Here is a 22733-nt window from a genome sequence, read left to right on the forward strand (position 1 = left end):
CATCCACATAAACTACCCTATACAAATAATGATGACTATGAAAATGCTGCCTACACATTGGAGCATACCTAATAATAATCACAATTTGACATTACATATGACTATAACACATGGCAGTGCAGGATTTGCGCATCTCAGTTGCATTATGCACAAAAACTGTATAGCTAAACAAAACCCAACACTGTTACCAGAAACAGTATCAGTTTCCTGCCACAGATGCATGTGGCTGCTTGTGTGTGATGAAACGAAAACGAAAGTGAGAAAGCCTTTAAACAGCGGCTTCCCGAAGTGAGCTGGCAGACCAGCTGGTAATCTTGGACAGAGACTACCGGAGGAAATGAATGACTACTGTTGTTCTTTTCTTTGATTTGACACACTTTGATATACTTTGAATATAGCCTGGAAAACAAGTGGATTCCAGTCAAGGTATGTTGCTTTCTATTATTCTCAGGCAAGGGCTAAATTATTATATATTATTTATTATGTAAAGTACACGACTGAGAATTACATAGATAATATTCGGACTGGAAATAAAAAGAATAGCCTACTAGTCATAATAAATAATGTATATAATTAATGTAGAACATTGAAGACGAGTAGATGAAAGCAAATAAAAGACACTGGGCGTTTACTAACATGACATGTTGTGCGCCACCTGTAAAGCCCTGGTATTTCAGCACAGTTTGCGCCTCTAAGCTCTTGTCCCACTTACAGTGAAAAGAAACTAACAATGCGATGCAGCTGCTTCCAGCAGCCAGTAGAGGGCACAGTCTGGATTTGGGTCAGAGTCAGAGCAATTACAAGAAAAGTAGCCTCTCCAAAATCATTTCAAGAGAAAACTTACAGTATTTGAGAAAGAAGAGATAAGTAAGGTTAGTTTGACATCCACAGAAGCTATAAATACTATAAGGTTCCTGTCCGACTCCAAAACTCCAACAACCGAGTCATACTGAGTCATACTGAGTCATACTGATGGTGGTGACTAGAAAACATGAACAGAACACTAAGCATGTACCAACCTGTTTTCAGTAGTGACTCATTGATATCTCATGCTGGCTGGTTAATAAATTACCATTAATTATTTTGATTCTTGTGTATATTTGATCAAACACGTTTTAACTTTTATTCATTCATTTCTTGTCACTTAGCAATCATCAGTCTCACCTATCTAAATTTCTTCATGCCAGAACATGGAAAGACTGACTCTAATACAAGGGAGAAGAGGACCTAATAATGGTAATTAATTAGGGTAACACTTTACATTATTGTACACAAAAACACAAGTAGTTACCTAATTGTTACTGTATCTTATCAACTCGTCATCTGCAGTGTAGCAATAAATACTGTGTGAAATACTTTGTTGTGCAAGAACTACTCATGAACTATGATTAACTACAACTTAATTATTATAGTGTTTTCCTGATTTTTCTCTTCTCATTAACTCATTATTTATCAGATTATTCTTAATGCCTTTCTCTTTTTATGTACAGTTTGGTAAAGTGTTACGTGATGTAGTTTGAGACTGCAATCATGTAAAAACCTGAGCATCAGTGCATTACTTTTCAAGGTCTCATTGTATGAATGTGTCTTCCCCCAGATAATGACACTGGCCAAAATGGGAATGCCCGTGGAGGCAGAGCTAGAAGACAAGGAGGTGCACAGGGAAACAGGGCAATAGAACAAGAGGGCAGAAGAAGAGCTGAGCAAGCAAGGGAGCTGATAGATGGAGGAGGAAGAGGAGGAGCTGAAGGGATGCATGAGAGAGGGAGAGGAAGAGGAAGAGGAGGACGAGCAGATTTAGGGAGAGGAGGAGGAAGAGGTGCAGTAAGAGGAGGCAGGGACGAGGCAGGTGGCAGAGGTGGTGGAGGTGAAGGCTTGCAAGGGAGAGGCAGAGGAAGAAGAGGAGGAGCAGAAGATGCAAGGGGAGGGGATGGAAGAGGAGGCAGACAGAGAGGAGGAGGAGGACCTCGAGGTGGAAATGGAGGTGAAGGGGGTGGATTAGGAAGAAACCAACAGCAAGGCATTGCTGAAAGACAAGAAGCAAGATTGCCATTCCTACAAGTGGGTGCATGGAGAGGAGGTCGTAGTGTGGATAGAAGAGGAGGTAGAGGGAGTGAGAGAAGAGATGGTGCAGGAGACAGACAAGAGAGGAATGGAGGAAGATCCAATTCCACAGGTGACAGAGGGAGGGCGCCACAGGGCCGTGGGCTGGGCTATAAAACACTGGAAGAACTCTCTGGACAGGAGCCATCTGTAGTGGCTATCACTCTGTCCTCTCACCCTGCCCTACAAGACGTCCTGCGTGAGAGAGCAATGAGGCAGGACCTTGTTGAACTCCTCTGTCTGGTGATGAGTAAAGCCTTCAAATCGAGGACAGACAGAGGAACTCTGCAGCACCTGGCCGGCATCATAAAAGATTCAGGGTTCTTCCACACCGTCCTGCTCCACTACGTAGGGGGTATGGTGTTAGAATCCAACCCTGTCCGTAGGGCACAGTACCCAAAGCATCTGGAAAACATCTTGGCTATTGTTCATGAGGTAGGTAAGAGCCAAAAGAAGGAATAAGTAAAAGAGACAGTCAGTTAGTTAAATAAGCCCAAGGGCAAATGAAAAATAAAGGAAAAACATACTTGACTTTGTGTGTAAAAAAATAATTAAGTCAACTCACAAGAGTAGTCTTTGATGAAGGGCACAAACAGAAGTTTCCCATGTACAACCTTTCAGACTTGTTATGCAAATAAGTAGTGCTTCTAAGATATAAAATATGTTCAGTGTTATTTTCAAACAAACTTCAAAAGCGGCAGAGGTAAATCTATAAATAACATTATTAAAAATTTACTTAAAATTGCAGTTTCAGAATATTTTCTCATATCATTAAATATTCACAACTACATAAGCAACAATAAGAGTTTAGGCCTGAGTAGAAATCATGCTGGCTTCTAAATTATTTAAAGGTTAATGCTGATAAACTGTTGCATCATGTTTTTCTACCTCACCCACTTTAGCTTCCTGTAGAAGTGTATTGCTTATTGACAGAAGCTGACAGAGAAAATAGCTTTTCAGGTCCAGTTAACAAATCTTGATTCAATGATTCGAAAACAAATAAAAAAAAGAATTATGAATGTGGTTCCTTCTCTTAACAGTTAACTGGATCAGAATTCTCAATATATGCTTATTAGGTGCTTAGCGTCTTTCCTGCTAGCTCGGTTAAGCCAGTGAGTTTGCTGCTGACCATGGCCCAAGCCTCCATCAACGGACTGAGAGCATCAGGAGTGGACTTCCAACCTGAGGTGGAGGAGATGGTGGAAAATATTCAGGGTCTGGTCCGGCACCTTGAGGAAAGATCCCGAGAAGGCACCCTACGCTCTGACAGGGACACCTATGCTCTCCTACCTACTGGAGGTGATAACCCAGGTAAGGACTTCTGATTTCTGGCCTCAAGCCAACAATGCACAGTTTCCAAGGTAGTCATTTGTATATTTTGTATAAATTGTATTAATATGAATTGCTCATTACTTCCAACCCAGTTGAAGAAGAGCAGCAAGATTTCAGGACCATACCCATCTACCCAACTCCTGAAGAGTTCCAGCAGGACCACAGGCCCTTCCTTAGACCCAACCTCACCTCTCAGCGCTACACAAACACGCATCTCTACCTTGACACGCACTTCCGTTTGCTGAGGGAGGACTTTGTGCGGCCACTCCGTGAGGGGATCCAGCAGCTGCTCCAGAACCAAATAAACATGGGAAGGAGCGATAAGCCACTGAGGACCAAGCGCTTTGATGATATCCGCATATATTTTGACACACAAGTGATGGTGCCCAAGTGCACTCATACTGGCCTTGCATACATAGTCCAGTTTGACATCCAGCCACTTCAGGTTAGCCTCCATATGGATTTAGATATTTATCACAGTTTAAAGCCCAAATAGTCAAATGACTATATGATCAAACAGATTCTGTGGCATTGGCATGTTAAGGCATATATTGGTTGATTGGTACTTTGCTATTTAACTGACAAGCATAAAGACATCTGTTAACATGTGGTATATTTATAACTCTACAATCTTTCCTATAGTTTGTGCGCTGGGAGAATTCCAAGAGACTGATCTATGGTTCCCTCGTCTGCCTGTCCTGTGATAACTTTGAGAGCTTCCTGTTTGCTACTGTGTCAGATCGGGACCCTAAAAACCTGCAGAAGGGGCAGGTCCAGATCACCTTTACTGAAGAAAGCAGACTTAAGTTGGCCAGAATTCAGGTGGGACAATAAATTCTGCTCAACAGCTTATTGTAAAGAATTCATGTCGTTGCTGAGCATCTAATTCCAGCCATTTAATCTAAAAAAAAAAAAGTCATTGCATTAGAGGAATGTTACATTAGAGTGCACTAAGCTGGCAGCTACTATCTAGTGTAGTCCTGAAGCTCTTGTTGTTATGAATGGGGTGGATGAAATATTTAAATCACCCATCTGTATAATTCCCAAGCCAAGAGCACCAAGTTGACACCTCTTTAAAAACATTACAGCCTTAATTAAGGCAGTAATTATTGCAGGCCTGCTCAGTTATACTGCATTATTTTACTATACATAGGTGCACTTTATTAACTGGTAAGTGGCCTTAAACATGCTCTCAGGAACACTGCAGTGCATTTGTTTCTATAATGCAGCATACAATATGTTCTATATGTAATAGGTATTCTGTGTTTATTCTGTTCATATTATTTGCAAAGAACCATTTGCATTATTACACACAACTGTGTAATTTATAATGTATTGTATCAGTTAGCTTAAAATTAATGTTCATCTGTGGTTTAAGTTCAAATATAGTGACATAGTGACAGAACACGACTGAACAAACTAGACAAACACGACAAGAAACCAGAAATAAACAAACTTTATCCTGCAGAAAGATCAACTGTTTCTGATGGTAGAGACTACAGCCTACTTTGAGGCTTATCGCTACGTCCTGGAGGGCTTACAGGAGCAGGAGGAGGAGGACCTGCCTTTTCAGAGGTGTGTGTATATGTGTTTGTGTGCTGTGGAAAGAGTTTCAGATTTTACTGTCAAGGTCAGAGATAATATAATCCCACAGCGCTTTCAAAGCAAGTTCACAGATTTTTCAAAGGACAGCAGGGGAGAACAAGTACAAAGCATTTTCAGCAAGCATGCTCTTAATTGGCCAGAGTTGATTATGTCGCCATGGTATTCCCAAATAGCTCTTTTGCACAGATGAGTTCAAAAGTTCTGCTATTGTCGACACACCCAGTAGAGTTTTATGAGACCTTTTGCTGACCATCTGTCTCTGTCATTTCTCTTGTGACTTATGAAATAAAACGGTATTAAAGTGTGCATCCTTTTGAACCACAACATGGGAGTTATCAGTAACTCAAAATTGTTTCTTCTGCATTTACATGTTTTTTTGTTGTTTGCTGTAGAATGTAACACCCCCCTCGGGATCAACAAAGGGGCGTTTACAGATCAGTTTTCTAGTTAAAATGTGCTTCCTTGGAGTTTGCATTTAAAGCAAGACTGAATAACATTTGAATCAACACCTTTGTCTGATGTTCTGCAAAAGTTACACCGGCTTAGTTTACCTCTGTACTTCTAGGTACATCGTGGAGTGCAACACAGTCGTGCAACCCCCAGCTTATCTGCAAAGAAGAGACACGTATGACCTATCGTCTATTGCTGAACCTGACTATAAGGATACGGTGCTGCCATTTCACACCCTGGAAGCTGAGGCCTGGCCGAGAATGGAGGAGCTGGGGCTGGATGAGTCTCAGATGAAAGCCTTCCAGTTGGCCGTCACAAAAGAGCTGGCAATAATACAGGGACCCCCTGGCACTGGTAAGAATTTGAAAAGCCATTGTTGCGAGGATGATTTCATTCATTTGTGACTAACAATATTTAAAATCAATCAATTGTACTTCTTCCATGTTTTTAGGAAAAACCTATGTTGGTCTAAAGATTGCTCAAGCTCTGTTGACGAATCAGAATCTTTGGAGAGATGAATTTGGCAAGTCTCCGATGCTGGTAGTGTGTTACACTAATCATGCCCTGGATCAGTTCCTTGAGGGTAAGGAGCAATTATTTTTCTTTGCACGCTCGTTATCTGTGCCATGGAACGGGTGATGCAAGGTAAATACGATTTCTGTTTTAAGGGAAGAGATGTGGATTTAATTTGTCTCCTTATGTTAGGTATTCATAAGTTTCTGCAAGAGGGCATAGTGAGAGTAGGAGGACGCAGCAACAGTGAGATCCTAAAGCGTTTCAATCTAAGAGAGCTGACCCACTCACATAACTTCAGACGTACGCTTCCATCTCACCTGCGTACTGCATATAATCAGGTGAGTTCATCTGCATGCTACAGTGCAACTCCTTAACTGAACTTGACTGGTTGCTCCACACATTCATTCTCTCACACATCATCACAAATCTTTAAGATTAGATACACCACATTTAAATTGAGACTATTATATATAGAAGATGTATATTGGTTTTTACTTCCTTTACACATTCTTGTGTGGTTTCTCCACCTAATCACTGTATTCTTGTTTAACAGATTTACAAGCAGCTGTGTCAGGAGGAGCGGGAGATCCAGAGTCAGAGCATGAAGCTGGAGTGTTCTTTGAAAGGCATTCTGCGTGAAAACTTCTTACAGAGGTGCATTGCAGACAGACACTGGATCAGTCTGCAGCAACCACCTGTGAGTCACACTGAACGAAAAATTAATATTTTATCTTGTATATATGTGACGTCAGCTAGATGGAATAGAAGAGGCTACAAACACAGTGGTTCTTTATTATGAAATTATTCGCAGATGCAGAATGATTTTGAGACTTGGAACGACAAGAAGCCCAATCTGATGATGGAGTGGTTGGGTTTGGGTTCCACTGTATTCCTGCAGAGGGAGACAGAGAACATGGATGGAAATGAAGGTGAGGCCTTTGTTGTAACTGTACTTCAAGTTAAGACTTGATGATTCTTTTCAATGATATGACTAAAAGTCAGTTAAGCACTATTCTCATGTGTCTACAATATTATTGCAAACCACATATACAGATGACACAGATGAATCTACGCTCTACCGTCTATATGTTCAAGCCACAGCAGTGATAACAGAACATTTAGTGTTGTTTTTTTCCAAGGTGTTTTGCCTTAACATATTTAGTAGATAGTATCTTTATATAAGACATGAAATGGTCTGCTGTCACTTAAAACTGACTAAACAAATATTCACTGCTCTAAATGAAAGAAAGTCTTGATCTCATACTAATTCTTACTGCGCTTGTCTTGGGTATGGCAGCAGAAGAAGCGATGGAGTTGGATGAAGAAGACCTCATTGACATTGCAGAGGAGGCAGATCTGATCCAGGCAGAGCGGATTATTGAAGACAACACTGGTCCCAGAGGTGGTAGAAATGGCATAAAGAAGGGAGACATGGAAGAGGCTACCAGAGCTGTAGAAGAACTCATGCTCGCTATGAACCTGGATAACTCTGAAATAGCAGCTGAGCTGAGTGACGAAGGATTTGAGGTAAAATTAGGAGGTGATCTTGATCTGTTCAATAAGACAAACAGTTTGAGACAATAATATTATTATTAATATTAATAATAATAATAATAATAATAATAACAATAGATTGGTATAGATGATGTATACACAGGTCTATAGTGAATCCAAGATCTAACCTATAGATTCTTCACCAAATGCAACCCCAATGATTAATAATAACAATGTGTTGTTTTATAAGCAATCTGAAAAGCTGATTTTTGAAAGAATTTCTAACATACATTATTTAAATACATGTTTTCTTGCTGGCAGTCTTCCCTGAATTTCTTGGCACATTGCTTAATTTCTTGGCACTTTACTGCTAGCAACTGTCAATCAGTAGAATAGCCTGAAGCCATTGGCAGGACTGTGCAGCATGTCACCTGTTTGCACACAGGCATGTTTTTACATCCCCACCCCACTCATGAAAAAAACATTGCACCAGAGCATCAGTGGCCCCAGACTCTACAGGGTACCTCTAACAGAACAGTGCAGCACCTGCAAAAGATCCAATTTCGACTTGCTTAAAATACTTACCACCATGCTTTAAATACCCATCACCTGTAGCCCTCAAAGGTGGCCCTAAAAAGTTTTTAGCTGGCTTGTTTGCAGTAAAAGGCAGCTGTGGTATAACTAGAATCTTGTAAACACATCTATAGAAACTTCTGAAACCATCCCATAACCTATTTCTTCAGCACGAATAACAGAAAATTAAAAGTTTTGCATTCAAAGTTTGCCAATACCACTGCCTTCTCCCGATTTTTCCTCCTACTTACCATTAAACTACAGCTTACAGATACCGTACGGTGTTAATATTAATGTTGATGCTGTTATTTGAAACAGACTGAGGAAGTGTACACTCCTATTTTATTTAAAAAATAAAAAACTAAGCTAAGTTACAGTTGAAAACAAATTAGGGCTCTGAATTTCCCCCTCATCCTTGCCTTTACAGATGCAAAAGCGGCAGAAGAAAAAGATGAAGTACAAAATCCGAAAAGAGCTAGGGAAGAGCTCGGCTATGACTGAAGAAGAGGAAGAGAATGTCTTCAATGTTTGGACCCTTAGTCTGCCAGACAGATGGCGACTCTATCGGTACGTCTGTTTCTGTGTTTCTCTCTTCTTTCCTTTGTTCACCAACTACAGCATGTGGCATTTGTTTCAACTCTTCCCTACTTCCTTACTGTTGCCCCTCTTCCTTACATTTCTGTGCTCCTTCCCTGCTTCTTCATTTTACTCCTTCTTCTTCTTCTTTTCTCCTATTCCCCAAGCCAAACCTCAGTCTGCAACAAATAATCTATTCCCAGTGTGTATAATTAAGTCAACTAATCACCATGAAGATATATCCCAGAGGATGTTCTCACCTCCGAGAGCCAAGACATACTGTATCTTTGCTATCACTGTGAAAACAGGACTTAAAGGACTCTTGTGTGCATCATTTACACTAACAAATGGGGCGATTTCCTTCCAAGACAGCATGCTATAACACATAACATATCTTGCCGTGATTGTTTACCTATAGGGCTACGTAAAGTAATATTAAGTAGGACAGCATAAAATGTTTTGACCTTAACTCTGTTCAAACTTCAAAAAAACAAGAGCATTTAGCCTTGAATTGAACAGGCACAGTGTTTTGCTATTGTTCATTTATTTTATGTTTGCAGGTTGTGGGTGGCACGCTACAGAATAGAGCTTCGCACCAAAGCACTAGAATCTGAACAAGCCTATCAGAATGCAGTGGACAGATTGGCTGATGTAAAACGACAAGAAAGCCTCTGTCTTCTTAAGGAAGCCACGGTACAGTATAATCGTAGTAAATAGTAAAGTAGAGATTATTTTTACTTTAATGATCCTACAATAATTTGTGGTTTAGTCAAATCGGCTAGTGGTAAAAGAAGTACACACCTTTTGATAAATGATTTGTGTGAGATAATACATAGTTGTTCTTTTGGATAACTCGTCTTTTTTTAGAGATTACATTTGAACCACTGCACTTACTTTTACACTCCAGTTCTGTAAGGATTAAATAAAATAGCTGTTTCTAGCTGTTTCTCCCATTCGCAGTTGTTGTGCTAAGCTAATCCACCACTGCCTACAAATCAATATTTATTGTGCAGACATAAAATTGGTCTCAAGATCATTAATATAACTGCTTGTGGTAATATATGTAATCATGAAAATAGCAGAGGTGATGTGTAAATAAATAGATAATAGATAAACTGTCCATCAGGTTATTGGCATGACAACGACCGGGGCAGCCAAGTTCCGCACACTTCTGCAGGAAGTGCGTCCACGTCTGGTGATTGTAGAAGAGGCTGCAGAGGTTCTCGAGGCCCACACCATCACCACACTGAGCCAAGCATGCCAACACCTCATCCTTATTGGAGACCACCAACAGGTAAAGGCTCACACATCACACACAGACAGACAATTCTCGTTGGGCCTGCATCTTATTGAACTCTGCGTGACTATTTGCAGGCTGCTCTATTTCAACAGGCCATCATCCGATGAAATGAGCCCATTTACATGCCTGGGTAAAAATATGAAGGAAAACCTGTCATGAAGGATTTTGTGTACAGTATTTGTGTGGATGTCATTCTGTTTGTATGAGTGTTGCCTTGAGGAAATGGATGCTGGACAACAAAACATCCGATGCCATTACAAGACATAGAGAAAAGTAGAGTGAGGAGAGTGGGGAGTGATCCTGGACATCAGTAGACTACTGACAACAACTTGTCAGGGCCTGCCAAGGACATATGGTCAGGCAGCCTGTGTATCAATCTTCAGTATAAGATCACAACTATACACAATCATATCACACATCTTAATATTCTGCCCCTGTCTCTTCTTGCTGTGCAACTTCAGCCTGCACCTTTCCTAATATTTGCTCATTGTTCTCCGTACACCGTTTATTCATGAATGTATGCTTGCATTTGACTATACAAACAAACCTGACTTCCTCACAAATGCACGGAAAGTTTAGCAAATATAAGAAATGAATTTTAAATAGAGTTTGACTTGAAAATTGCTTTCATTGTAACCCGGCCTTGGAGATCAATGGCCATTTCTTTACCCCAGGTAGAGCAGATTAATATAAAAGTAATTTACTGCTGCACCTGAAGCTCCCTTCTCTTTTTTTATACAAGTGGGTGCAATGTAATGTGCCAGAGACATGCAAAATAAATAAATCAAAGGAAGTATCTCAGATTCATCAATATAAACCACTGGACAATGAAATTACTGCATTTGTGGTGCATATAAAACAAACAAGATAGTATATTGTGATGGAAGAAATACGGGTCAGTGTGTTTGCTACGAGTTTAAAGTCACTTATGAGTCACTTGATAGAATATTTTTGACTTTATGAAGTGTTCAGAGCGTTGATTTTGCACAACCCAACTTTAATCTACTGTACGCATGTAATGGAGGTGGATGGATCACACTTAGCAAGTAAAATAAGCTTTGGCATTGTTGTGCTGTTCATTAATCACGGGTTTGGTGTTGAATCGAGCAGAACACAATGCTTCACATTTATACTAGAAATTGTTTTGCCTCCCCCACACCCCTCCCACATACATGTACAATCACACTCTGTCCTCCAGCTAAATTAGGTTTGCACACACAGACAGACACTAACACAAACGAGCTAAACAACCAAAACAGGACAGGACAGCAAAGGAAAGTTAGAATGCATTTGCATACATTCTGTATTCTGTTTATAGACAGTTTCCTTCACCTGTGTCTAGGAACTATGAAATGTACTTAAAGTGTACTTACAAAGCTGCAAGTTGTGTTTAATATAAGTATGAGACATTTAAGTTTACAGTGTGTACAATCATGACAAAACTTTATTGAAAATGCCATATTGATCACAAAAGCACATTTTAACCCTTTAAACATATCCATTAAGTTCTTAGTTTGTACAAAATGTTCATTAAGAATTATTAATGAAAGTATTTAGGGCATATATGAACATGTGATTTCTCCATTACTGTAGCTGCGTCCCAGTGCCACAGTATATGAACTGGCTAAGAACTTCAACCTGGAGATGTCTATGTTTGAGAGGCTGGTGAAAGTGGGGCTTCCTTATGTTAGGCTCAACTACCAGGTTTGTGTTTTTGTATTAGTTTGCTAATTTTATTGTTTGACATGTTGCTTCTAATGGAACTATTTGTACATGTATGGCTCTGTATCTTTATCTGATTACCCGTGTTTTTGTTGGTTCTTTAGCATCGTATGAGGCCAGATATTGCCTGTCTTCTTACACCACACATCTACTCAGAGCTGGAAAACCATCCATCAGTGCTGGACTATGACAACATCAAGGTGTATATTGTACTTGTTCTCCTGCTGTGTCTCTATTCTGCTTATTGTTTGAGTATTTTGAGTTAAAAGTGTATACAAGATTGAGAATAGTAAATTCTAAATAATATGACAATAATCGCAGAAAAATAGAAACAACATCAACATATATTTTATTTTTATTAATGCTTTTTCTTTTTAAATGCTATTTTTCAGGGCCTTAATGCCAATTTATTCTTTGTGGAGCACAACCACCTTGAAGAAGAAATCAAAGATGGGAGAAGCCATCAGAACCAACATGAGGCTGAGTTTGTAGTTGCTCTTTGTCGTTATCTTCTCCTTCAGGACTACAAACCAGAGCAAATTACCATCCTCACAACATATACTGGCCAGCTCCATTGTCTTCGCAAAAAAATGCCTGCCAGAGAATTCTCAGGGGTTAAAGTACATGTGGTGGACAAGTACCAGGGAGAAGAGAACGACATTGTCTTGTTGTCTCTGGTACGCAGCAACTTGGTGGGTAAAGTTGGCTTTTTGAACATCCCTAATCGCGTCTGTGTAGCCCTATCTCGTGCCAAGAAAGGTCTCTACTGTATTGGAAACAGTTCAATACTGGGACAAGTCAAACTGTGGAGCAATATCTTTCACACTCTGAGGGAGAAGAACCAGGTTGGGAAGGCTCTAATCCTGTGTTGTCAGAATCATCCAGATCGACAGGTAAAAGTGGTTTGTGCTGAGGACTTTAAACAAGCTCCTGAGGGAGGCTGCACTCAGGCTTGCCAGTTCCGTCTGGATTGTGGCCATGTTTGTGCCAGAATCTGCCACCCCGCTGATGCTGAGCACAAGGAGTACAAGTGTGGCAAGAAGTGCCAGAAAATTTTATGTGATCTTGGACACAGGTGCCCACTTGTTTGTTATAAGAAATGCCCGAAGGACTGTCCAGCGAAGGTTGAGAAGATCATACCCCAGTGTCAACACACACAGATGGTTCCTTGCCACCAGGATCCAAAGACATTTACATGCCAGAAACCTTGCCAAAAAATGCTCCCATGTGGTCATCCATGTGATGCAGTCTGTGGGGAACCATGCACCAGAGACTGCAAAGTGAAAGTCACTTTAATGCTCAAGTGCGGCCACAGCCAGAAAGATTCTTGCTTTTACAAAACACGGATAGAGAAGCTTGAATGTAAAACCCCATGTAAGCATCAGCTTATGTGTGGCCATGCCTGTCGTGGTAGCTGTGGCAGGTGTTTTCAGGGACGTTTCCATTTTCCATGTCATCACCAGTGTGAGCGTCTCCTCATTTGCTCTCACAAGTGCAGGGAGCCCTGCACTCGCGACTGCCCACCTTGTCAGAGGCCTTGTGAGAATTGCTGCATCCATAGTAAATGTATGAAGCCATGTGGACAGCCCTGTGCTCCATGCAATGAACCTTGCGCATGGCAGTGTCCCCACCAAAGTTGTAGTAAGCTTTGCCATGAGCCATGTGATCGGCCACCATGTACACAAGCCTGTGCCAAGACCCTTGATTGCGGCCACCCATGCATTGGCCTGTGTGGAGAAAAATGTCCAAGCAAATGTCGCATCTGTGACCATGACGAGGTGACAGATATTTTCTTTGGCACTGAGGAGGACCCTGAGGCTCACTTCGTTCAACTAGAGGACTGTGGACACATTTTTGAATACACAGCATTGGACAAGTGGGTGACTGACACAGACACACAGTCTGTGAATGAAGAAAGAGAGGTGGCCATTAAACTGAAGGAATGTCCCAAGTGTCGGACTCCAATCCGCAAGAATCTACGCTATGGATCTCACATTAACCACAGTCTAAGGGAGATAGAGATGGTAAAGAGCAAGATATGTGGACTTCAGGCAGATATTGAAAAGCACAACAACGCTCTTCAAAAACAGTGGAAAGAAAACCTTGACCTCGAAGGAATGCATTATCAATACGAATATATGCAAATCAATGACAGACTGAAAGAACGCTATCTCACAGCAAATGACCTGTGGATTCTGGAAAATAAGATGGATTTCCTACTAAAAATTGAAAAGCTGCTGAAGTTAGAAAGAGAACAAATGTTATTCATGCATGGCTACAAGTTCAAGAAGAATGTTGCAGAGTTTGTGGAATGGCTCAGTACCCGCCACCAAAGGTTCACAGACCAGCAGGTCTTTGATTTGCTGAGAGAGCTGAAGAGACTCGGGCTTCTTGCTGAACTCAATGTCCGCTGCCATGTGGCAAACAAGAGAGCGCAAAGTGACGACGTTAAATCTGAGGTACAAAAACTGAGAAATGTTCTGGAAAAGTTCGGCCAATTCACTGAGCAAGATGAACACATAGTGAAGGAAGCCATGAAGGAACTAGACAGCAAACTCCCACTCAATGGCTTAGGCATCAGTGAAAAGGAGAAAAAGATGATTGTCTCAGCTATGAAATTGCCCCCTGGACACTGGTACAAATGTCCGAATGGCCATGTCTATCTTATAACAGAGTGTGGAGGGGCTACGCAGAGTCGGAAATGCCCTGACTGTGACGCTACCATCGGTGGGGCCAGTCACAGATTGGCAGATGGCAACGAAGTTGCCTCAGAGATGGATGGAGCAAGACACTCTGCTTGGTCTGAAGCCAACAATATTCTCAACTTTCAACAGTTTGACCTTTGAGAGCCAACTTCATGTAGAAGACCCAGTTGGCACAAGTGCCACTGCAGCGGTTTATGGCTTTACTATAATAACCACTATAATTCATGATGGATTAGGAGGAATCATAACAAAATTTTTTATAGTTAGCAATGTTAAAATATAATGCAGGGGTGACTGGGGCTCAAGGGGTGGGCTGTCTTCCAATGACGTGGTTGGCGGTCCTATCCCCAACTCCTCTTGTCCATGTGTCATTGGGAAAGTTATTCAAAACTACAAATTGCTGTTTTTGTCTGTGTTACTTTTGAGTCACTTTGGATATGAGCATCTATCAAATGATTAAATGTAAATGTCTACTTCACTTTGGGGGAATCAAGTCACATGGGCTATTGGGCACAGTACTCTGCTTAAGAACTGCTCAAGTGTATAGTGAGAGAAATATCAAGTGATACATTTATATCAGCAAATAGTGATACCAGTATGCAGTACCAAGAATATAGCGAGCCACATTATATATGACCAAAAAGATTAGTGAAATATTATAACTTAAAAAACACCTATGTTGTATCTTAGCAATAGGTGGCAGTAAACCACTGTAAAAGAAAATCCAGAAAAATGATTTCATTTTTATCTTGCTTGCAACATGCTCATAAAGAATAAAGAATATCTGGTCCTATAAGCACACTTTGCTGTTTTTTTTAAACATAATTGAGGTTACACTGTATGTATTTTTTTATGGGCCTTCATAGACGGAGAGCTTTAAGCTCTGAAGAAGTGATTATCATGTAAATCTATAATGCTAATGATGTGCATAAGCAGAACGCAAACAGACACATGTACTGTACAGAAAAACAATACAAGACAAAATTAAAATTGAAACTGTAAATCATTAGCATTGCTTTTCTGTAAAAATATGTATTACCTAATTCATGAAATAAAGATTATGACTTCTCTCTTCAAGCTTTCTGGCTCTCTGTCGAGTTCACACTTGCACACACTGAACTTGTATCAGCAGTGTTAATCATCTGTGAGTCTCTAACAGGCCATCGCTGGTAGTTCAGTTAAAGAAACAAGAACCAACCCCGAAATAGCTGCAATTCTTCTTCACTACTGTACAGGACTCACAGTCGCTGAGTTTCATTTTGGCATTTTGTAACAGCTTGCATCACTTTATTACATGATGAATGTGTCCCTGTCGAAAAACCAGCTCCAATGCAAACAGTGGTGTCTGCAGGGGGAAAAACGAACAACAAAAATGTGCTGTCAAGATAAGTGTTAAAATTGAGCAAACTTTAAAGGGGTGCCACTCTTTCAGTATTTATAGAATTCAAGCGCCGAGCTGAGGGAGAACTGGGCAAAAGGATGCACTGCAGAAAAATGGTAATATCCTACAGGGTGGACTGTCTCATCTATCATGTCAGGTGGCCTAAAATATGTTATTGTCAGAGTTTCAGCTAGTCTGCCCCTGCAATAAAAACTACCATGTTGCCCTCCCCCTGCACCCCCCCCCCCCCTCTGTACAATATGTGGTTTGATTACTGTGTCTAGCAGAACTGATAAGACTGTGTGGGTGGGAAAGCATTGAAAACTAGGAGGAGGTGACACACCAAATAGTGATCTGTAAAGTGAAATCACCACAGAGAATGCATAATAAACACAACATTCACTTTAAAGGTGCCATCTACAATTTTTCCTCAAACCTCAAAAGAAAGATGACACAGCTCTAGATCTGGGTGTGTTTTTTTCTTCTAGTTTCAGGCATCATGTGATAACTGACAACCCTGTAATATAAGTATAAATGTATGATTCAGGCAAAGTCTGACAGCACTAAACACTGTCAACTAGTGCAGCACAGCAAGACAAAGCAAATCAGTCATTTAGCGTGATCTGTATTTGTCCTGAAGCACCATAAGTACACCAAGTGCTCAAACTGGAAGCTTCTTATATCTATTAGAGGCCCCAAAAAATTCAGACACTGCTTTTCACTTCTTTGGTGTATAAGTTTCACTGTGGACCTTATAGGTTGATCAGATTCTACAGCAGCAGACTGCAACTTGTCGTATCTCTGACTGTGATATTGAATTTTAACAGCAGTTTAAACACCAGCTTTCATATGAAAGCCAAAATTGCAACAAGCTTCCTGAAAAGAAAGAATAGAATATCCAAGGCCACTGGCTCGGATAGAAATCAGCGACCCTGCAGTCTTTGTAAAACTAGTTTGAATGTCGTAAGAAGAGGAGACTGTAAGCATAATAAGTAATAGGCACAAGTATATGCCACAACACTATTGCAGCTGTCCATTTGTTTAATAATTTGTTTAGGTAAAATAGGTTATTAATGTAATTACTTTTGTTTTTCTGTTCTTATATGTTGCCCTTCAGTCCTGCCAAATACCATTGTTTTGTTCATTTTCACCTGTTTGCATTTAAAATGTAGTCAAAGAAAGAAAAAAAAACCTCGGTATTACATTACACTGTAAGAAAATGCAACAACATCCATATTCACATATTGCACTGCTGGTTTTATGTTGGCTGGGAGGGTAATGGGTTTGTATTATCAGAAAATTGCTCATTAATTTTCCCTTGGAGGCATTTCATCAGTAAAGCTGGTTGAGGTCCAGAGTTTCAACATAACACAGGATCCTCTAAAAGACAGACAGAAACAGCGTGCGATGCAGCGTCATAGAAGGAATACACCAACAACTCGGCTCTTTTAGGGAAAGATCTAAAGCAGAGCTACTCAAAGATTAGCTTTCAATGTCATGTGTTACCTTCAAGCCTCTTCATGTGCGATGAACCATGTCTTTGTGTTAAATAATAAATGAGAGTTTGTTTACATGTTGTGCTTCAGAGAACTTGTTTTTAAAGTTCTTTTTTTTTAACTGCACCATGTTGCATAATTGCAATACAGTTCTGCATGCAAGTTGTTACACACAGCTTTAAATTACAGGAACTTAATTATCAACACAATAACATTCAAATCCTACCAAAAAAAAAGTATTTTTATAATGTCATGTGATTACACTTTCCTGTGGCTTTACACTTCATGACTAATGTCAGGAAGGAAAAAAAAAAAAAATCAAAATATGCATTTTGAATTCTATTCAGCCACATACCAATTTAATTTGTTTTTGCCATGTGCAGAAGGTCATAATCCGCAAAGGCTGGAGTCCTCCTGGAACTCATTTTAAAGCTGCTTCCATTCTTGGCTGTAAAAGTTTGTTTAACACAAAAAGGATTATGAAAGAAAAGACTACACTTGCGTTAAATGTCACCTGTATTTTGCCTTGAGTGACCCACTTTAATTTCCAAATGCGTTAGCGACATATGTGAGTTTCTGACTGAGGGGATCACCAGGCCTGTCCTTCCTAGTTGACAGCGGCAAGCTCACTTACCCTCGACTGGCCTTCTATCCAAGGGCATGATTTCTACAGACACTTTTGGCTGTGTTAACATGCTGTTCACTTCCCACTGGATTTGACTGATCCCTATCTACTGGACCGGAGAGACGGAGAAAGTCACACAAAGTGACAGACAGATAGATACTGATGCACACATGCATTCACACAGACGCAGAACAAGAGAGACAGAGATAATATCAATGGAGGAGTAGTCAGTAGTTAAATGGGAATGGGGGTGTAGCCTACAACACAGCTTTAGCCTACCTACTGTTTTGCTTTCAGTCCACCAGAGACTATGCTATAAGGATATAGAGGGAGAGGAAGAGGGACAAAAAGAAATGATATGGAGGAAGAATAGGCTCAGTTTTGATATGAAGCGAATGGACTAGTTTGTCTGATCCTCCTCTCTACTGGATGAGTGAATGTGATAAGGAGAGAGATATACAGGCAGAAGACCATGCAGGAAGAGAAAAAAAAATCTAGATTAAAAAAGTTATATGGCGAGAAAAGGTGAGAAAATGTGAATAGAGGTTAAAAATTGTGGAGGACCTAAAAAACCAAAAAGAATCAAAGTGAGGCTGACAGTTGAGATCCAGTCATGCTTTAAGGAAAAACATTTTCACAGTCGAAGGGTCATGAATTACACAGACAGCTTCTCAGTATCTGCATCCATTTAGACACTGTCTGTTTCTTTTGCCTTGTCACTAACTCTCCTCGGATTTCACACCCTGCCCTTGTCTTCTCCCACCCTTTCTACAGCCACGTAATTGCGCTCCACCTCCACCTAGGTCCGACCACTCACTATATTTACAGCTACAATGCACCTTCCCAACTTGTTATCTTCTGCCTATGTTTGAAATGCACTCCACAACCCCTCTGTAAGATTTATTGTTCTGCTTTGCTTATTATGTAAGTCCATAGAATAAAAACACATTTTGTGCAAACTTTCATTTATAAACATGCTTTATATTCTGTAATGCTAAGTAGTGCGTGTAATATTTGGTGGCCAACCATCAGTCATTCAAATTCTGATTTTAACACCAGTCTGACATCTGCTACTGCAAATAGGTATGTAACTAATTTGAAGTAATGTGATTTATTCAACCCGCCCACTATGTTTAATTTCTGAGACAAAAAAAATATGATTCTTGCTATTACAATTTACAAAGCTGCTGGATTTTGTGAAGCACAAGCTTACTCAGCAACACACAGTATTGAGCACAAGAGGAGACAGATGAGTTTCTATCTAGGAATATATAATTATATTGCCAAGGGAGATCTTGATTTTAATCTTATATATTTCATTCATGGATGAACCTAATTGTCCACAGTAAATTGTGATTCGTTCGAATAAAAAATCCTCCAGAAATAATTTTATCTGTGCAGTGGGCACTAAATGTAGCCTATGCATAATCATGATAAAAATAAATTCCAGAAATGCAACTTTTTAATGTGTTTTTTAAAGAGTTCTAAACACAGCTACCTTTCATTTTTATACACTATAATCAGCAAATGGCAAGTACTTTTTGAAACTCAGTTCGAAGTGAGCTAGAATCCATGGAGAGGTTTAAAAGGTTTAGAGTCTGGTAGTATGTCAGACACGCAACCTGTGGCTTTAATTGGTGCTTAATTGCAGTGTGGGCAGTACATTAATAACTTATTACCTTAGTCCTCTCTTGAGATACTAGCCAGACAACCTCTCATGGGGCATGTGTCATCACATCAAAACTTTGATTAAGGCACTGGGAACAGCACAGACCCTGATTACATTTTTGTTCAGCTTCCAGGCTGATTTAAATGTAAATTTATTTTTATTTCAGCTCCTCCCATCTTGACAGTGCCTTGGTAGGGAAACAGGGAGGGAGTTGAAGAGAAGAGGCCGATTCTGCCCAGGTAAGCATATTTTGTTTGTGAGCATTTGATTCTAAACTAATTTGAATAACTGTGTGAAAGCCAATTTGGTTTAATTGAGCTCTGCTCTTTTGAACACCTGCAACTAGATTAGTGACTGACATTAAGTTGTTTTGCTGCACTGGGCCTCCAAGTGCTGCTCCTTCCGCTTCATAACTCCGGATTTACCTCAGAATTTTTAATACAACACCATATGTGCTTTGCAGAATATTTAATGAGCTTGGCTTGGTGTTGCACAGAGCAGTAGTGAAATATGGCAGCGAAAGGGAAAATAATACCCAGGCTAATCCATTCTACTCTCCTATGCCGGAGTGCTGTGACAAAGGTGGTTTATTACCATTACCATCAGTGTATGATTATCAATATGTATTAGGGCATTTCGCCATTGAGCAAACCTCAACAGGCCATGACAGGACTAAAACAAACTGTGTTCGTGCTCCATCGAGGGAAAACATTAAGCAAAGATGCACATCCCTCTGGCACCACCCCAGCACAGCTGAATCTGCCAGGAAAGTTAAATGGATACTTTGTGTAAGCAGAGACCAGCAGACACTCTGTCCTGGCCTCACTCCGCTTTTTGTCTGCCTGTGTGGCTGTATGATTTGTGCACTGCCAAACTCATTGATCCTCTCCTGTTCAGATCTACAGTCCTTCTGTCGGTGAGCTGTCTGTTTTTTAGTGCCTATCATTAAAATGGTCATTACACCTCTTTATGCCAGAATGAATCAAACATGGAACTTATGATACATCAACACTTATATTAGTCTGAGCATAAAGGGAGGCTCACATGGGGGAAAAAAGACAAATTTTGTGCCAACCTCTGTGTCAAATGCACAACGTTTGAAATGAAAAAGTGAAAACATATATATAGACCATATGAAACTAATATTTTTCCTTGTCAAATAGGTTAGATGTTTTGTGACAGTGACAGCAACAACAGATTGTTTGGTGTGTACTAGGATGGAAAGATCAGCCTGATGGCCTGCAGGTAAACTATATGTAGCATACATGTTGTTAAGAACCTTTAGGAATTTCATGGTTTTCTGCATTAATTTGTCATAAAACATGATCCGATCTTTATCTAAGTCAAGAATATTAACAAATATAATGTGTCTAAAATAATAACACAAAAGCAACTTGCCCTTTTTGAGTTTGCTCCACACAAGAAGAATACGCTTATGTGAGTCATGCCTCGCCAGAGGAGCTTTCAGAGGTTATTGCTGCCAAGGGGGGGATCAAAGGGTTCACATACTTTTTCCACTATCACTATGAGGTTTTTATGGTTGTTCTCAAAGATATGAAAGACCAGATTTTTATTGTTGTTGGGCACATTATATTTGGTAATAGTCTCAGATCAGTTCACATTTTAGGACAAATTAATGCAGAAAACCATTAAAACATCAATATCTTGCCACTGTATGGTAATATGAGGCCAGCATTTACTGAACGACAGTATTGGGTTTAGGTGCAACATTACTGTACAAAAAAATGTCATGTCAGCTAACTATGCATTTAATATTTAAAATTCACAGTCAACAGATACAGCAGAATTGGTGCACAGTCAAAGCTAGTGACATGAGCAGTTTACAGTAGTATAACTATAGACATTAATATATTTTGCGTACGGGCTATCTGCTTAACTTCGTTAGCTACCATAGTTGTATTGGCTGCTCCCAGAAGCCTTCTGAGCACAATCAGATCAAGCAAACTTAATTAAAAAATGCAAGTTTACCAATGGTCAGCTAGTCTGCTAATGTTGCACAACATGGAAGACCGCCTTGGAGTTACCAGTATCTTACCTCTTTTGGCAGAGCTAGCCACCTCACCTCGAGCCTCCACATCCCTGAAGAGATAAAACTGATGATTAACATCCATTCACTCATAAGACAACAAACACTTTGGCCCCCAAAGTGTCAAAGTAGCCCAAGTAACTAGGATTAGTAAAATACTATAATTACTGATTTCCAAATTGTAGTCTCTTAAACTCCTGACTATTGAAGAATGCATGATATAAAAATGGAGTTATGAATGAACAAAAGGGTAATGTTTCTGCATCCTCGTTTAAAAGTGGCCTATAGTGGAGTATATGTGAAGTGAAACTACTTAGTGACACAAGAGGTCGAGATATGATTACTTCTGTCAGCAGTCAGTAATCCTTAGCCTGCCTGAATGCCCCTCTCAGCAGGGAAGGACAAACCAGTGTGTTGTTCACACTTTAATGCTTCACTTGGTTCATTAAAGTGTTTGTACTGTTGTGTCATCCTCATTCTGTTGGCTTATTATGACAAATACAATACATTTTTTTAGATAACACAAAATAAAATTATACTTTCGACTAAATGGTGTAAAAGCAAAAGTTAATGCTGTTTGTTAATAATCCAAAGTGGCAAAGGTGTCATTCCCACCTTCTGTGTATTCAAGCTATTGAGGTGTGTAAAACAGTGAATACCTACAGATAATGTCTCTTTGGTTTATGTGCACAAGAACCATTTATTTGCACAGTTTAAATCAACGAATGTTAATGTACTGGGGAGCCGATGATCTAAAAACATATCATGCTGAAAATCATTAACTAGACTTGAGGTGTTTTAAAAGCACACAGTCTTGTAAAAGCAATATTTCACTTTTGACTAAATGGGAAGCCGTGTTCATTATGCATTACGTTAGGCACTGAAGCTTCCCCGTGATGAACTTTGATTTAATTTCGAATTAGTATTTTGCAGAGCTTTGTTGAGCAGTGTACCTTTTAGGGCATCTTAAAAATCAGGTATTTCCTTTGACCTTTAGATGATTTCAACACAGTATGCTTAGTGGTTGGCACACTCGTCCTTGTTTTCATAAATTGTCTCTTTTATACTCTCTTTTTTTTTTAATTTCATCTGTAAACCATGGAATGGTGCAGCAGATGTCTTGAATAAAGAGACTAGAC

At 39.9% G+C, this 22733-nt stretch overlaps 1 protein-coding gene across 3 annotated transcripts; it reads left to right on the top strand.

The window, feature by feature from the left end:
• Window positions 1-294: 294 nt before the first annotated feature.
• Window positions 295-15453, top strand: znfx1 (zinc finger, NFX1-type containing 1). 3 transcript variants are annotated; one of them, XM_026348384.1, is made up of 19 exons: window positions 295-426; window positions 1149-1236; window positions 1598-2538; window positions 3180-3414; window positions 3528-3880; window positions 4078-4257; window positions 4904-5010; window positions 5606-5844; window positions 5942-6073; window positions 6196-6344; window positions 6560-6703; window positions 6818-6935; window positions 7304-7533; window positions 8501-8640; window positions 9210-9342; window positions 9776-9943; window positions 11543-11653; window positions 11776-11871; window positions 12064-15453. In XM_026348384.1, exons 2-19 carry the CDS (start codon window positions 1191-1193, stop codon window positions 14515-14517), a joined length of 5976 nt encoding a protein of 1991 aa, XP_026204169.1. In that variant the 5' UTR covers window positions 295-426; window positions 1149-1190; the 3' UTR covers window positions 14518-15453. The 3 variants fall into 3 exon arrangements, with proteins under 3 accessions (XP_026204169.1, XP_026204171.1, XP_026204170.1); XM_026348386.1 differs by having other exon boundaries at window positions 7307-7533; XM_026348385.1 differs by having other exon boundaries at window positions 1188-1236.
• The last annotated feature ends 7280 nt before the right edge of the window (window positions 15454-22733 follow it).

This window comes from Anabas testudineus, chromosome 5 (assembly GCF_900324465.2).
Source record: "Anabas testudineus chromosome 5, fAnaTes1.2, whole genome shotgun sequence".
NCBI lineage: Eukaryota > Metazoa > Chordata > Actinopteri > Anabantiformes > Anabantidae > Anabas > Anabas testudineus.

Coding starts and splice junctions, on each gene's coding strand:
- znfx1 (XM_026348384.1), top strand. CDS start 1,191: ATGGAAAGACTGACTCTAATACAAGGGAGAAGAGGACCTAATAATG. Junction 5,845..5,941: donor ACAGGGACCCCCTGGCACTG/GTAAGAATTTGA, acceptor CCATGTTTTTAG/GAAAAACCTATGTTGGTCTA. Junction 9,944..11,542: donor TTATTGGAGACCACCAACAG/GTAAAGGCTCAC, acceptor CCATTACTGTAG/CTGCGTCCCAGTGCCACAGT.